The sequence below is a fragment of the Aedes albopictus genome, chromosome 1, assembly GCF_035046485.1.
Source record: "Aedes albopictus strain Foshan chromosome 1, AalbF5, whole genome shotgun sequence".
Classification (NCBI taxonomy): domain Eukaryota; kingdom Metazoa; phylum Arthropoda; class Insecta; order Diptera; family Culicidae; genus Aedes; species Aedes albopictus.
The window spans coordinates 150545631-150562663 of NC_085136.1; the positions used below are offsets into that span (position 1 = coordinate 150545631).

General features: G+C 36.2%; 1 protein-coding gene across 7 annotated transcripts in view; it reads left to right on the forward strand.

Moving 5' to 3' along the window:
* The first annotated feature begins 455 nt into the window (after positions 1-455).
* Positions 456-17033, forward strand: part of LOC109418620 (uncharacterized) — a 40192-nt gene continuing 23614 nt past the window's right edge. The window contains exon 1 of one of the 7 annotated variants that reach the window (XM_062845584.1): positions 456-779. In XM_062845584.1, the coding sequence (XP_062701568.1) occupies positions 768-779 (12 nt within the window). In that variant the 5' untranslated portion in view covers positions 456-767. The remainder of the gene's footprint in view (positions 780-17033) is intronic. The other 6 variants (XM_019692835.3, XM_019692843.3, XM_019692851.3 and 3 more) reach the window with 6 other exon arrangements.

The window sequence follows — 17033 nt, forward strand, 5'->3', positions numbered from 1 at the left end:
TTAATTTTGTGTTCTCTTCGAACCTTTTCCAACAATTATTATAGAAAATGCCAGGCTTTCAGCGAACCGTCCCGAGAAATGTCGGCTAGCATTGACACAAAAAATCTATGCACAAATTTGAAGGACCCACTCCGGCGCAAGTTCATGGCTCATGCGAAAGGAAGGTGTAAGTAGTTTACCTGATATCTGAGTAATCTCACGGAGAAATATAAACGGTGCATTAATATTGCCATCACTTCAGGAACACAGTTCAAAACACTTATAGTATCCCTTTCATCACGATTTAAGAGTATAATTTGAACTATCAATGTCAATCAATGAACAAAAATCTTTGATCATATGAAGTCTAAAATGGTCATTATTGATAAACATCAGCCTTCATCGCGGTCTGCATTTCCAAGCCCAATTTTTACCTTTTCAGAAGGTATTCACCTGCCGGGTTGGATCGTATGGGCTGGGCACTCTCACTCTCGTTGGATGATACAGTTTTTTCTTGCTTCGCGCCAGACCGATGGTCTGCACAACGTTCGCATCTTATTGCCGAAGATGCAGCAGCATGAAAGGTGGAAAGCTATAAAAGTGATCGCCACCACCAGGAAATGTTTAGTTACGGTGATGTTATCGTGCGGTTAGGAAGCGTGGTCGGACAACGTGCAGTGCAGAAAAAGCTGTTGTTCAGTAGACGTTTTTAGACTGAGGGGTGAGAATTACTGAAAGTTTCGGAAACATCACACTGAAGGAGATTCGGATTGCTGAATATTGCAGAAATGCTACGTTGGGTATGTGAATGCAAAGCAAAAATACAAAAGAATGGGACTGTATTTCAAAATATGTGGATGAAGACTTTTTTGTGAATTGTCGAATTGTTGAATATGTTGGGCGGGGTTCCTGTAACCATGACCGTGCAAGCTGTACAGTTTTCTGCAAGGACTGATTTCACCAGCGAACAAGGTGGTTCCAGAATACAAGAATTGTATGAAGACTCGAAAAAATAGAATAGTGTATTGAACCAGAAAGTACACGCTTCTAAGTTACTCAACATACTGAAGGGACTGCAATTATGCCCTGGTGTAGTGTGCCTCTTAATACGGTTTTTCGGCATACGATATAGAACTTTTGTGCGAGGTCAGTGTGATATATTGTGAAGCACATCAACAGCCGAGTATGCAAGGAACTTCACTGATTTTGGCTGTTTGTGGTTCATAAAAATCTGGCGAAGTGGTACATGTTCCCAAACTCAGGGAGCTTGCTGAAATGCAACGAAACAAGTGAACTGAATCGCATTGCAGGTTGCGTATGGTGAACCACATTTCTTTGATCTCGGTGCAGTTATAAATCGATTGACAATGTGAATGAGTAAATGAGCCGAAAAAATCTGGAATAGATTTCTCCTTAACAATGTGAAAATTATTAAAATTACGACCGTTTATCAAAACAATTAGTTGAATTTGAAATCGATGATTGCATAGACGACAACAAATTATTTGATTGATGAGGTGCCCACATTTCAGAAGTCTGTCAAATTTTTCATCAATTTGAATCGGAAGTGTTGGGGACTGCGGTGCATTCAGATCTCCTATTAGATGCTGCCATCTATAGGCACTGGACTAGTTTGAGTGCCCTACACCGGATGGAGCTGATTGCCATTAAGCAGTTAGAGAAAAATCAGTCTGTTATCTGCAGAAATTCAGCTAAACTTGATTGGTTTGAAGACCTCCAACAAATTCCGCTAGGTGCAAAGTTGATAGCAGGGTTTCATGGGAGACCCAACTGTGTTTTGAAGTGATCTTCGTTTGACCATACTCCAGAAGTTGAGTTAAACTTATTTACAACCGGGGATAACGAAAAAAAACAAGTTGAAGTTGTCTACAATTGGCTTGTGCTGGGGCCCAGCGCCCAGGATCATTTTATGATAAGAATGCGAACAATATGAAGATGATTTTTACGATTACCATCGTAGATGGAACGCCAAAACAGCGTTGGTTAGCGTGAAATGGATGAAAAATGTTTGAAATAATAATTATAATAATAAAAATAATAAATTTCTGCAGCACTATGCATCACTCAAGTTATTTCAGGATGCCATCATAAACTTTGACAACAAATTTATCTGTGGAAATTCAACTACAAACTAAGCAATAGTTGAGAAATTGTAATTCATTTTCTTAAAGAATACAGAAAATGTTTTTAAAGAATTAATAACATTTTCTTTGAGAATTTTCCTAGACTCTTTCCTATAAATTTTATGATTATTCAATCATAAAAGTCCCTGAAACTTTTTGCATGAAGTGCTGCAAAAGTACTGTTAAAAGTGCTTTTAAAAAATTCGATCAAGTACTTTCCAAGGGTTGAGCTTGTTTGAGCTTGGGCTTCATTGACTGCCCGTAGATGCTACTACAGTATCGCTAGACCAACTTCATTCACACAAGGAACCAATGATACATCTGCCGAGGACTAGCAAGCATCTCCAGTGTGTGAGTGTTGGTGATATTGCATTTTAGATGACAGGCGCCTGCCACTTTATTTTGCAGGTCAATGTGGGGAAGAGAAAGAAGGAAGTGATGATTGCAATCGTTTATACCCACAGCAGACCAAATATACCTTCGCGTCTGCACAAATTAATGCGAATTCAGAGGGTTCACACATTGGTGCGTGGATGCCAGGTGTAAGGTGATAGATTTGTGTACTTATTACTGATTGTTTTTTTTTTTTTTCAAATTTTGTACAAATTGGTATGAAGGATCTCAGGATTCAATGGTTTTTCATATATATGAACAAAAACTAAATTGAAAAAAAATCAGGGTCGCCTAATTTTCTGGAAAACTTCAGTGGAAAACAAAACTTCCACAGACACCACATACTTTGAAAAATCATAACTCAAGAACGAAGCCCATATTTTTTGTGAAATATGTAATAAGCAAATTTTCTGAGCAATTCAAAAAAAAAAAATACCTAATGAAATTTATTTTCCACAAAATTTCCCAGTGTTGAGGAAAATTGGTTGGAAAAGTCGGATTTATAAAGTCCGGAAAAATTCTCAAAAACATATTTTAATAGGAAATTACATACGCTGTATTCTGTGAAATTTTCAAGATGTGTTTTTTGTCGTTCCTGAGTAATGACCAATTTTGTGGAAATTGTCCAGATGTTGGTTGATTTTCGACCGTCTTGATTATTAATTTGCACAAAAATGTTCATTACTCAGGAACGAAAAAAAAACCACATCTTGAAAATTTAACAGAAAATAGTTTATAGAAATTCCTTCCAAAAAAATTTTTTTTTTGGGAATTTTTCCGGACTTCGTTATTAGTTTGTTCACCTTTTCCAACTGATTTTCATCTACAGTGGAAAATTTTGCGGGAAAAAATTTTCATTTTGTATTTTTTAATTGCTGAGTAAATTTGAAAAATATGATATCACAAAACAATGTGTCTACGATGCTTCGTTCTTGAGTTATGATTTTTCAAAGTTGGGGGCCATCCATTAAGTACGTCACGGTCTTCGGGGGGAGGGAGGGGGGTTTTGTGACGTACTTAATGGATGCTCCCTTGATGGTATCTGTGGAAAATGTTTGTTTCCACTGGAGTTTTCCGGAAAATTAGGCGACCCAGATTTTTTTCCAATTTTTCATATGAATCATTGCGGCAGCCATTTTTTTTGAATCCCAAAATGACTGCCGCAATGGCTCACTTTGGTACCTACTCAGGATTTCGAGCGCACGAATTTCTTCGTAAACAAAACCAGCGTCATGATCTTCTTATTTTAAGCTTATTAAGCCAATGCAAATATTTAATTTGTTTTATGCCACCCCCTCCCTTCGAAAATCCACACATATTGAGTAAGAACAGAATAACAAAAGGCACTGTTGTTTGAAGCTTGCTTCTTGGGATTTGTGCATCTGAGGTTCTGAAGTTCAAGCAGAATTACAAGACGTTTGTCCTTAAGGTTGCATAACTCGTAGGCATTAGCTGTTAGATTGACACTGTGCTGTGCAAGTTGGAAGGAAGAGAAACGGTTTTTTTTAATCCATTTCTGCTTATATATGAAGAGAAGTAGGAGAAAGTATACAGAAAGATACAAAGTAGGTGGAAAGGGACGGTCCAGGGATTGAACCCAGGGTAGCCACTAGACCACCAAGCCCGTCTTGAATTCTATGGAGCAATAGTATTATGGTAAGAAACATCATACTCCCTTTCAACAGAGACTTTAGTTTTCGATGACTTGAACGGGAATCAAATCCAAACTGAAACACCCTATATATGTACGCCAAAAACTACAGTTCATTTTACGAGCCGAATTTATGAATCAAACTTTGACAGGAGGTGACGTCCTAACACGTGAAAACCAATATCAACAAATTTGTCGGTTTGTAAAATGGCTCATTGCTTAATGTTCATGAAACAACACACCGAGAAGACTTTGCTCTATGAATCTTATGTTGTTATTATAAACCGGATTTTTGTCGATTCCTTTTAGCGTCCAAAACAACTGTGCAAAATTTGGGAGCGATTGGTTGCGTCCCCGTAGTCCGCATTGCGATTGAAATTTGTATGGAATTTAGTATGGGAAAACGTGTTCTTTTGCATTTTTCTCATAAATTGAATTTTTTCGACTAAACCGATCTAACTAATGACGTTAAAGTATAGCCTAGAATATGCCGAAAAACTTTGCCGAAGATCGCAAAGTGATCCAACACTTGTGAAAAAAGTTATAACGTACAGATTGCCCGGTGGTGCTTAACATTTAACATGTAAAGGAATAACATCAATAATAAAATCTCAATTTTTGACCCTAGTTACCAGGCGAATAACTTTTTTCACTAGCATCGGATCACTTTGCGGTCTTCGGCAAAGCTTTTCGGCATATCCTAGGCTATACTTTAACGTCATTAGTTACATAGTATTGGACAAAAGAATTCAAGTTATGAGTAAAATGCAAAAAAGTACGTTTTCTCATACTAACTTCCATACAAATTTCAATCGCAATGCGGAATACGGGGACGCAACCAATCGCTCCCAAATTTTGCACAGTTGTTTTGGACGCTAATATAGATTGAAAAAGCTTTGTTCCGGGTTGATACGATCAAATTTAAAGTTTCTCCATACAACGTTGACCCACTCTAATGGGCACACTGAACATGCACTACACCATCGTGATGCAAAAAACCTTACATCCTAGGAGGGTTAAGCAAACGTAACATGTTTTGATTTGGAATTGATATCAAGCTACACTTTTTTTTGTAAAATAGAGATCATCTAAGAAGTGGCTGGAAATTCTGAGCAACACTTGAAGCGCAAACTTTTTCTCGTGAAATGTTACTTGCATGTAGTCATCAGCTCATTCCAAACGTCCCAGTGTTTAAGGAAGCGCCTACAAAAAAGCATTAAATTTATATAAATAGGGGGTAACACAAAGGTTTGTAAGGTAGTATATTGTCTGACACATACGGGGCTAAGTATGAGAGATCAAATCCGAGACTGAAATAATTCTTTACCCAAATAACTATAGAGTTATGGTCTTAATAAAATTAAGACAAAGCATTGATTGTAGTAATATATCTAAGCGCAACGTTTCTCAAGCTGTGGGTCGCGACCCACTGGTGGGTCGCAAAAGCTTGGGCAACATCTTAATAAATGTGCTAATTAACTTATGACTAGGGGCAAGACAGATCTAACGAGAGCAAATCCGTGTTCGACGTATTGTGCAGAATTCCTCACAGTTCCTCAGAATTTCTCCCATTTATGCCAAAGTGTGATCTGGTACCAATGTCAAACTGCAAAGTTTTGCGTGTGCTGAATGAAAATCGCAGCTTCAGGGAAGTCTTTCGTCGACCATCGATAAAAAAAAGTAACTCAGAATCCCTCAGAGTTGTTCTCGTTTGCACAGTGTCTTGTCTCTAGGGTTATGACAACGAATATTGTTAGCCATTTTCATATTTAAAAATACTCTCTTGGAGAATCGGGAGCGTTATTTCTGGAAATTAGGATTCTCCTTCTATTCAAAAATGTTGTATGGTAATTTGGTATGGTATATATCAAATATTGAAACTACTTTCTGCGTTCTGAAATCAATTTTGAAACTAAGAGTTTCAATCAAAATATTCTAGTAAAATTCTAGTTTTTCTTTGTGTTCTCTAAAAAATTAGTTCAAGTGTTGTTTGCAGTTATCATTTTCCTTCACATTTACACACCAAGTTCAGCAGTTAAAAATTCAGAAAATATTTGAAATATCAAAATTCAACAAACTTCGTTAAGAAATCTTCGAACGTTTGGTAATAACTACCGATTTTTTTTGTATTTTTTTTTCCGGTAAGGCTCACCTTCTGTAAAATTTTGCTGAATTTTGATAATCTGACCTTTTACAAAAATAGAACAGCTAAAATAGTGGTTTCAATAAACACCGTGGATGTAGAAAAGTACTTTCAACCCGATCTGTTTAAAAGATTCATTTTTTTTTGTCGTAGAAAGCACGATAAAAAAAGCTCGATATTATTTGTTTTCATTTAATGGATATTTTTAAATCTCGGATACTTTTTCAAAACGACGTATAATACACGCAAATCCTATGTTGATACGTCGTTTTGAAAAAGTATCCAAGAAATGTTCCTCGAAGCATTGATTTTCCATTATATTTTCTATGACTATGTATAATTCTATGAATTCTTAATATGAGAAATGTTTGAAACAATTCCTAAAAACTGTGGAGATTTGTATTAATGCATTGAACCAGACTTTTTAAATTTGTATTAGAAACTTGAGAACATATTTTAAATTCTTAAGACATGAGAGTTCAATGAAACTGATCACTTGGGCCCCTTACGCGATAAAATATATTTCTTAAAAAAGTCAACCCAATTTTTCTAAACTGACGCATGTTATGAAAATATGTGCTGGTGGGTTGCCATATTCAATAAAAATTAAAAGTGGGTCGCAAGCTGAAAAAGTTTGAGAACCCCTAAGAGGTGTATCGGAAAGTAGTTGAAAATGTTCAGGATGCTCTAATCTCGAAGCTGATTTGGTCTTTTTTATTTCGGTTCTTCTATGAAATCTTCACAATATAGTGACGTTTTGAACAGCTTGAGAAAGTTTTGAGAACCTTTAGTATTTATCAAAATATGGTTAAATATGGTTAAATAAAAATCTGCACAAAATGCAATTTTGCAATTGCAACATTTCAAAAATCTGTAGCGAATAATATTTGTACGATAAAAAATCTAGAAAATATTGATGCTTGTTAACAGTTATGTACACATAACATAACATAACATATTCATATTTTCGATAGAAAAATCTCCAATATCTACAAGATGGACCACTCTAAAAAATATTGTTTTTTTTTTGTTAAACTTTGAAGTTTTGCTTTTAATTCTTAAAAAGTTATAAAATTCCATTTCTTGCTTTACTCGTCTATAAATTATAAAAACATATTCGATTTAAAAAAATGCGGTTTTTATATGTTTTTTTTCGTGAACATGATTTGGAAGAGCATAGAAATAAGGTTCCTCGACAATGGCCTTTTTTTCATTTTTAAGAATTTAAGAAAAAAAGACAATTACACCGTCTTTGACCTTGCGGCCTCTACAGAGTGAACATTACAAACATTACAAAGTTTTCCCTGACTGGCAACGAGAATCGAAACTACACTCCGAGGCTTATGAGACACCTAAACGACTGACGCCGCTAACCGCTCGGCCACGAAGCCCACAAATCAAATCAAATATAAGATTGTGCCAAATCAACTGTAAAATTTTAAATATTTTTTTTTCCATTTGGTTCATACAGTGCACAATGAGAAAAATAGGTATAAAACGCGAATAAATTCAATATCTCTGTTCGGAGTGAATGAATTCGAATGTACTGTTGGCAAAAACTGCAAAAATCTCTATAGTTTCAGATGAGAATGGTGCCATTCGCCGCAAGATGCTGGAATTCAGTGCTCGGGCCCGTTTTACCCCACTCTCGCTTTCACCTTTTTATAAAAATCCTGGAGTGCAAAAATTCGTGTTTGTGTAAAAACTTGCGTAGTTTCGATTTCAGTTGATTTAGCTCAGTGGTGCTCAGGCTGGAGGATACCGCGGGCCGAATTTGCAATTTGGGATCAACCTGCGGGCCGCATAAAACATCGATGCACAGAAACAACGCAAAGAACAAGTCTGAAGCATATTTATTAAAAATCTGAACTGTTCAGAACTTGTGTAAGGGTCAAACTTTATAATCTATTGCCCTCCGTGGAGTTCAATTTAGATTTATATGTTTTGTTGAGAAAAACGTTTGAGCTTCAAATTGAAATTCAAACAAACAATTCAGAAGTTGCACCAAGAATTGCCTTGAGCCCACTTCAAGAGCTTGTGAAGCAGCTTTTACAAGAATTTCTTTTGAATCGCTCCAAAAAGGTTTGCTGGATTTTCTCCTGAATTTTCTTGTGCAGTAGCTCCAGAATGTTTCCGAGAAATTTCTTGAATTTTCTTTCAGTTTTTCTAGAATTCTCTTGAAACACCTCCAAGAACTCCTCTTAGATTTGCTTTTGGAACTGCCCTGAAGTTGGTTCAGGAATTCCTCATTAATCGTTTCTAAGAATTTCTCCTAGAATAGCTTCCGGATTTTTCCAGGAAAATTTTCCAGGAGTTTCTTGAATCTATCCTTTAGTCTCTTCTAAAGTTGATGAAATACTTCATCATTAAATTTCTTTAAAAAATAGATTTTTAAACATTATCTTCTACAGTTGCTGCATAAGTTGCTTCAAATTTATTGTTCAAATTTTCCTCAGGCGTTCTAGGCATCTTTTATGTCTTGATGTAGTTGGTCCAGGAGTCTTGTTTGAAGCTACTCCTGAAAATTCTCTTTTTGTTGCTCGAGGAATTTATTCTAAAGTTGTTCTGTTAGAGTTTCTGTTAGAATTTCCATGCAGTATCGCCACAACTTTCTCATTGAGTTTCTTCAGGTTTATTCTCTCCAGGGTGATTTGTGTTTCTCCATATATTTCGCTTCAAGTTGCTTAAAATTTTTCTCCAATAATGTTTCCTGGGGTTTCTCCAAAAATGTATTAAAAAATTCCTCCAAAAGGGCACAGGAGACGCTTTATGAACCTCGCATGAAATATTTTTCTTTAAGTTCGTTCAGGAGTTTCGCATGGACAATTCAAATCTGATTCGGAAGTTTTATTCCGAAAAATATGTGAGTCTAATTATAGAAATTAAAACAAACAGTGAAAATTAAACAATATTGGCAACCAAGTTGAGATTTGTTGAGAATATTGTCAAAAACTTCGTGCTTTGTGTCTTTATATTCTTCGGAAAGGCGAAATGTGAAATATTTGCTCAGCGTTGCATTGACTGCGCTTAAAAACTGCAATTAATTTTTAAATTATTCAAGATTACATTTTCAACAAACTTTCGTTTGATTCGTACCACTTATAAATAGCTATAAGCTGGCTTCGTGACTTAGCTGAAAGGCCGAAATATTTCGGAGTTGCGATTTCGAATCTTTCCAGAATGGATTGTTTTTTTTTTGTTTATTTACCATTTATGTAATTTGTGTTCAACACTGTGAAAATTGATCAGAAATTTTTTTTGTTTGATTTCTTAATAAATTTAACGAGTTATTTCAAATAATCGTTCAAAAATTTCGATTCGTCTTAAAGTACTCCGCGGGCCGCATAAGGCTTGGAGGGCCGCATGTGGCCCGCGGGCCGCAGGATGAGCACCACTGATTTAGCTCATCGTACGGCCTTAAAAGTAAAAATATTTTCAAATAACCCCGATATACCCTATTTCTTTGAAACTTTCACATGCATTTCCGCCTGCAGTGAAACGCGATCGATAAGAGCAGGACCTCCAGTTAGTATTTAAGATTATGGATGGTCAATTCGGAGACGATGGGTTCGATTTTCGTTCCAGTCTGGGAAATTTTCTCGACTCCCTGGGCATAGTGTATCATTGTCCATGCCTCACAATCCACAATGTACAAATTGATGCTATGGCAGGCAAAGGAAGCCCTGCATTTAACAACTGTGGAAATGCTCAAAGAACACTAAGTTGAAGAGAGGCATGCCAAGTTCTAGTGGGAACGTAGAGCTATAAAAAAGTGAAAAAAGAAGAGCAGGACCAAGATTATGTCAAATTGTCGATACTATGGAAGGTTATACACAAATGCGAGTTAAATAAGTCATTTATTTTGCACGCCAGTCGGGAATAGATGAGGATTATCTCAAAAGGGTGTGTGTATGAGAGAGAAAGAGCGGTATAAAATAAGCTCAATACACTGATTTCCAGCATTGGGCCGCTAATGACACCCTCCTAATCTGAAATTGTAGAGACTATTGAAGTTTGTGGCAAAAACTCATTCAAATCCATCTACTCAGAGCAGAGATACTGAATTTATTCGAGTTTTATACCTATTTTTCCCATTTGGCAGTGGTTCAGATTTTTTTTTGTAAACTGCATTCGACCCATTGCATTATTTAACCTTCCATAACTCGCGCGGTTGGCCACCACCTCTAGCACCACGCTAATGCTAAAAAGCGTGATTTTTTGTACGTGTTGTTCAATGTACAACAGCGCGTTCGCTCGAGGGTTAAGAAAATGATTATAAATTGTTTGAAAGTTCACTGCTTCTGTGGTAATTCATAAATACAATATTAAAGCTAAAGCTTTTGGCAAAATATTCATGTATGCTTCACTTAAACTATTCAAAAGTTGTTTTTGATTATCTAAGGCCACTCCCTCTCTTTTTTGTAGGATTCTACCCATACACAGTTTTGTATGTTTGTAAAATGTATACGGACATAGAATTTGGTCAGATAACCTTCATAACCTCCCTAAATTGGATTACTGTATGTACACTAGAGTAAACAATAACAATTGAAAAATATGTTTTAAAATGAAACTCCTGATTCCGGATGCTCTACTGCTAGATAATTGCATCATAGGAGCAACATTATGATTATGCAATACCGACGATAATTTCGATCCTGCCGTACTCGATCGCGCTAATCCACGCAGCTGCCATACATCAATGGTTATAAATATGAACACCCATTAGCAAACCAATTACCCTCGATTCGGACAGGTATCGGAACTAGCTCTACGGGCCAACCAACCGTGGGGCCATATAAATCTAGATAAATCTTGTAGAATCCATCACGACACCGGGGCAGTGTGTATTTCCTGATTGCCTGCTTTCCGACGAAAGCGAAAACTGCTTTCGATGCGATATTATGACCACCCGTTTGGCGGCGTTGGCGTCAAAGCTAAAAGACATGCTTCTCAGCGGCTCAGCATGATCTAACATGGTAGTTGCGCGCGCAAAAAGTCAGATGCTCGGTCTCGGTATCTGCAGCCACTGCTCTTCGTTGAGGAAGAAAATGTACAAGACAAGTTTTTTTTTTGTTTTATTTTGCGCAAACGCACCTTCATCGCTGCTGAAGCAGGTTTCCTTCTTCAATGGCATATCGAGTGCAGTGGCGCAGGTATGCGCAAACCGCAAAATTAGAGCCAGGGAAAAAATAAGCCGCTACAGTTTCCTCTATATATCAGTTGGATGAACTGACGTATAAGAAAAAAAAACGCAAAATTAGTGAGATGATAGAAAGTCCACCCGGTCCGGGCCGGGACTCTTGAATTTACCCGAAGACCTATCGCCCCCTACTCACGTACTGCTGTTTTTGCTCCGCACTGATTGCTGTTGTAGGAAGTTGAAAAAAAACATCAACATGCAAATCTGGAGTTTGCTTCGGCGGCGACCGTTGAATTGAACATAGCTTTAGCGGTCGCCGCCACCACTTACCCGTACTTGTAGCCAACTTTCCATCAACAGTTGTGGGTAGCTGCAACCTGTAGGTAAAGTGCAAACCGAAATGCCCGTCACTCCATAATCGCTTGAGTGTTACGTTCATGCTTCACTTCTTGCTTGTTTAACCTTTCCATTCATAAATTTGAAAATTTGAAGAATGGGATGACCAAAAGTTGGAGTCTCGCGTGAGAGCATTGTTTGTCTGTGAGTTGGTAGCATATCGCATCTATTCCTCCTAGCTTTCGAAGGTCATTATGGGACACTATTGTATATTATATGGTTGACACAGGTTCAACAAACTTGTAAGCTTGGGAAAAATGCTGCCAACCAACTCAGTATGCACTGAAAGAAATAAAGAAAATCAAAGTGTAACTTGAGAACCAATGGACATTTGATACACTTTTCTTGCATTTCTTTCATTATTAGGTCACTGATTGCTCACTGTCATTCAATGCTTTGCAATTGTTTCACTTTTACTCTCTTGCAATTAATGGTTTCATCAAGCGAATTTCTGCATTTATCTTAAAGGGTATGTAGAATGTTTTTGGAGGCGATATAAAATAAAACGACTTGCGTAAATTCTAACACAACATGATATCATTTAAGGTGACTTGGTGCATCACAGAATTTTCATAGGAATCATTGACTTTTCAATTTTCAATGATTGTTTGCCTCGCGTTTTTGATGTGATAAAAAACGGGTAATTCTGCAACCACGCAGCAGAAAAAGTATCATCACACTCACCACGAGTGAGCATATGGGATGATACATTTTCATACAAATATGAGCTTTGGTGACTGAGTTTTATCACTTTGAAATTTCGAGCGAGATTTCAATGATGCTGATGACGCACTACGCGTCCTTAAGACTATATGGTATTTACAATATTATTCGTGAGATCAATACGTATCAATTGATCCGAAATCGGAATTCATTTCGTTTTTTTAAGCCAGCGTTTCTCAAACTATGGGTCGCGACCCACTGGTGGGTCGCGGGCTGTTTTTTGGTGGGTCGCGAAGGCGATATTGTAATAAATGTCTCAATTCACTCATGGTCAATGATATTGCTTGCCATTTTCCTAATTTGCAAATACTCTTTTGGAGATTCGGCAGATTAATTTCTAAATATTCGTTCTCTCCGGTTTTCTCTATTTAGAGTTTTGTGTTATAAGTCTTAATCTGGAGTAGGGTGCCTAAGGGTATTATGAGCAACTTTGTTCTCTCCGTCATAAGAGGTTTTTGTAGACCAAATATTCTGAAACTCTACACGACCGATTCAGCTTGTTTGGGAAATATTTGATGCCCAATTTCAAGTTCAATATTAAAAAAAAAAACACGACAAAGAGAACAAAACGGCCGAAAATAGGGTATTGATTCACATTTTCATTCTACGAAAAACAAAGGATTGAAGCGCTATGTGTTTTGTTTCCTATTTTTGCAGTTCTTATTTGAAGTAAGAACGCATGAAAAGAACGGAATCAATCGGTCCGTAATCGCTGGCGATTTTAAAAATTTTGATTCCATCGTGTTTATCAGACGTTTTTCGATCGAAAAAGCTTAACTCCCCAAGGTAATTTGCGTCGTTCCTGAGATATAGCGTTTTTAAGAAAAAATATTCATTTTTTTCATATAAAGTACCATATAAAATCAGGTGCAGTTTATAAATTTCGTAAAAAAAACATTGTTCGATGCCATATTAACACGTTTTGTGCTGATTTGAACAATATCGAGTATAAAAAGGATTAAAAAAATTGTGACAGTGCTGCCAGTTTACCTTTTTCATTATACCGTGAAACCTAATCTTCAAGTGTTTAAAAATGAACAGGTTATTCTGAATATCGCACCATGTGTGTTGCAAGATGTGTGAGCACGATAAAAACAATACACATCTTCTCTAACGACCTTGTTGTTGACCTTTTCTTCACAGACAAACAGACGTAACACCAAGAATAATTTTCGTGAAAATCCATCGCCTAGTTCACACTAGGTGAATCGTCTAACGCTTAGAAAAATTATGTGCGCACCTCTGGTTGTGAAAACTACAACTATAGAGGTTTAAAAAATCGTTAAAACCGTGGTCGTTGCATTTTTTTTTTCAATGTTACGTCTGTTTGTCTGTGTTTTCTTGCTTATGATAATATCTGACAAAATGACCCGATAATTGCTTGGATAATTGACAGTTATTGTTAGTTTGATAGTTAGCAATTGGTTTATTGGAAAAGATGAGTATAAATTGTTAAAACATAAAATGTATCTATTATGAAATTCATTTCAATTGTCATTTTATTCATTTTAACGATGTTGTAGATGTAAGTGTTGCCACACATGTCATTTTTATAGTAAACATCTAATTTACACGAAAGCTTTCGTAAATAGATAACACTAAATGAAAACAAATGGTTTCTGTTTTTTATACATAACGAACACAGTTGGCAACACTGCATGAGTATGAGCATAGATGGCAACGCAATTCATAATTACTACTCCATGGTTAATCGTAGCGAACACAGTTGGCAACACTGCATGAGTATGAGCATAGATGGCAACGCAATTCATAATTACTACTCCATGGTTAATCGCAGCGAACGATTGTCGCTTTAGTTTGTGTGTTTGCTTGTCAGCGAAGACAGCAGCCACTTCGATCACTCACCAGCATTCTTCAGCTTTCGCCATTCATTCATTCGCTTGCGATCAAAACTGTGACGAACGGCAACGAATATCCATGTCATGCAACTTGCGCATGGCTTCCCACTGGTTATGGGGTTGCGTGCTTGATCACGACAATCCGTTTGCTGCATCTTTCTCGATTCGATTCAGCAAAGAGGAGTGAATATGAATGGAGTGAGGCGAATATACCGATCCTTAAAATGATACTATACATTGTCGATCTGGGAGTCACCTATAAGTGATCGAACAATCGATTTCATTTATCGGAATTAACCTTCGCGTACAACCGATCTCTTTTCCATCTTAAAAAGCCTAAGAAAAGTAGGCTCTAGGGAGCAAACGCCACTAATCCATTTAACTCAGAAATTTTTGTTCATTCTGCGCCACGAAGAACAAACAAAAACTCATACCATATGCAATCACATCAATAAACAACACAATACTGAACACTGTTCTTCACTTCTCTGCCCGGGACAATAAAGGATATGATCTATTATTCTGCAATCCAGTAAAAGTAAACGCAATACTTAGCATCCCCGCACTGCCGTAAAAATCAATAAAAAGATATTTTGACAGGGATTTTTATAAGGAGTTGGACCTTCGAATATAAAATAAAAATACTGAAGTCTGAGCTACCAGTTGCGCGACGATGCGTAGTATCTAATATTATCTAATTCCAAAGGATATCATACTTCATATTTATCATATTCCATATTTTCAGGTTCAGCTTCTTAAATTAGCTGTGGGTCATTGAATGTAGTTATATCGAAATGACATTTTCAGCACTATTGCTTATAAATACACTCATCAAATGTTTTCCTGAATATATTTTACGTCGATGTTGCCAAATGTACTAAACCTAAATAAAAAAATACTTTTGGCTTGTTAATTAGATTTTATACTAAAGTTCTAAATATTACATATTTGGCAGCACTTCCGTTCAGATAATGTTAAAATATATGAAATTTGTTTAGAATTGATGATCTCAATAAATACATTTTTTAGTTCAACAGGTTATGCCAGTCCATTACGAAAGACTCATAATTGATGAACTGGCAACACTGTAACATTTTTTTAATCTTTTTTATACTTGATAATGTTCAAATCAACACAAAACGTCTTTATATGGCTTCGAACAATATTTTTTTTGCGAATTTTATAAACTGCACCTGATTTTATATGATACTTTATATGAAAAAAATGAATATTTTTTCTTAAAAACGCTATATCTCAGGAACGACGCAAATTACCATGGGGAGTTAAGCTTTTTCGATTGAAAAACGTCTGATAAACACGATGGAATCAAAATTTTTAAAATCAAAATATACGTATTTTGAGAAAAATCGATTTTTAATTTTAAAATTGAAAAATATGATATCTGGCAACACTGTATCAAAAAAATAATATTTTTTCTGGATTCCCTGAACGATTTCCTTTAAAAAAGCCGAAGGTCGAAAATATGTAGGTGCAATCGTTTTAATGATAAAAATAAAAGAATGAGAGGATAATTTTCATATCGGCCAAAACGAGGGGTGCTGCCACGGGTCGAGGGGTGATCCGATCGGCACCAAAATTTGGATTTTTTCTTTTTCCATCTAAACAAATGTTTCAGCCAAATTTGGTTCAAATCCGTGATGGTCGGTTGCAAGTTTTCTCATTTTCTCGGTCACTTCATATGGAATGACCCATATAAATCCTTTTTGTACGGAGCGTTTTTGAGTCCTTATAACACTGGATTTGTTGTGTCACATTCATGGGTTTGGTTCACATTTATACTGCCGTGTGCAGCATAGTTGTCCCATGTTCTATGGGAATCCCTATTAACATAGGACCACTCCCGAGCAGAGGAGAATATCAAATTCATAACAACAGAATCACAAAGCTTGTTTTTATATCATAATTTGTTATTATTAAATTATCAAAGTATTATTTCTTTATAACATGTTTTGTTGGGCAATCTATTTTTGTTATGATCAAGTTATTGGGATTTATCCACTAAATAACATTTCAATAATGTTATTTGTTTTGTTATTATTGCACTATTGCAAATGTACAAATATGTGATGAACAATAACACAACAATAACAAGTTTTCATATTCACTGAAAAAATCATTGTTATTTAGTTGTTATTGAAACTTACAAAACATGTTATTAAAAATTGGTCTTCCAGGAATATTTTTTTGTTATGATTTTTGTTATTTTGCCGCTTATGACAGACAAGTTTATAACATAATAAGATATGTTAATAACACAAAAATTACTGATTCCATTATACAGTTATTTCGCCAAAATAACATATTTTATTATGCTGTTGATATTTTCTTCTGCTCGGGCTATGCTGCAAACGGCAGTATATCTGTTCAAGTCCGACGGGACACACTGAACCGGTTCTTAAGTACTGCCGGTCATCTCAAATGTGGTTTGATAAAGTTTTCTTGATAACTGTTCATCAGTTAATTGAAAAAAAAACCGCGATTTGATGTGGCGAATGCAAGGGTTTGGTTACATCTGAAAACTTCCGGCGAGACATCCGGAGCCGTTTCAGGAACACTATCGGTAGTTTTAATTTTAGTCTGA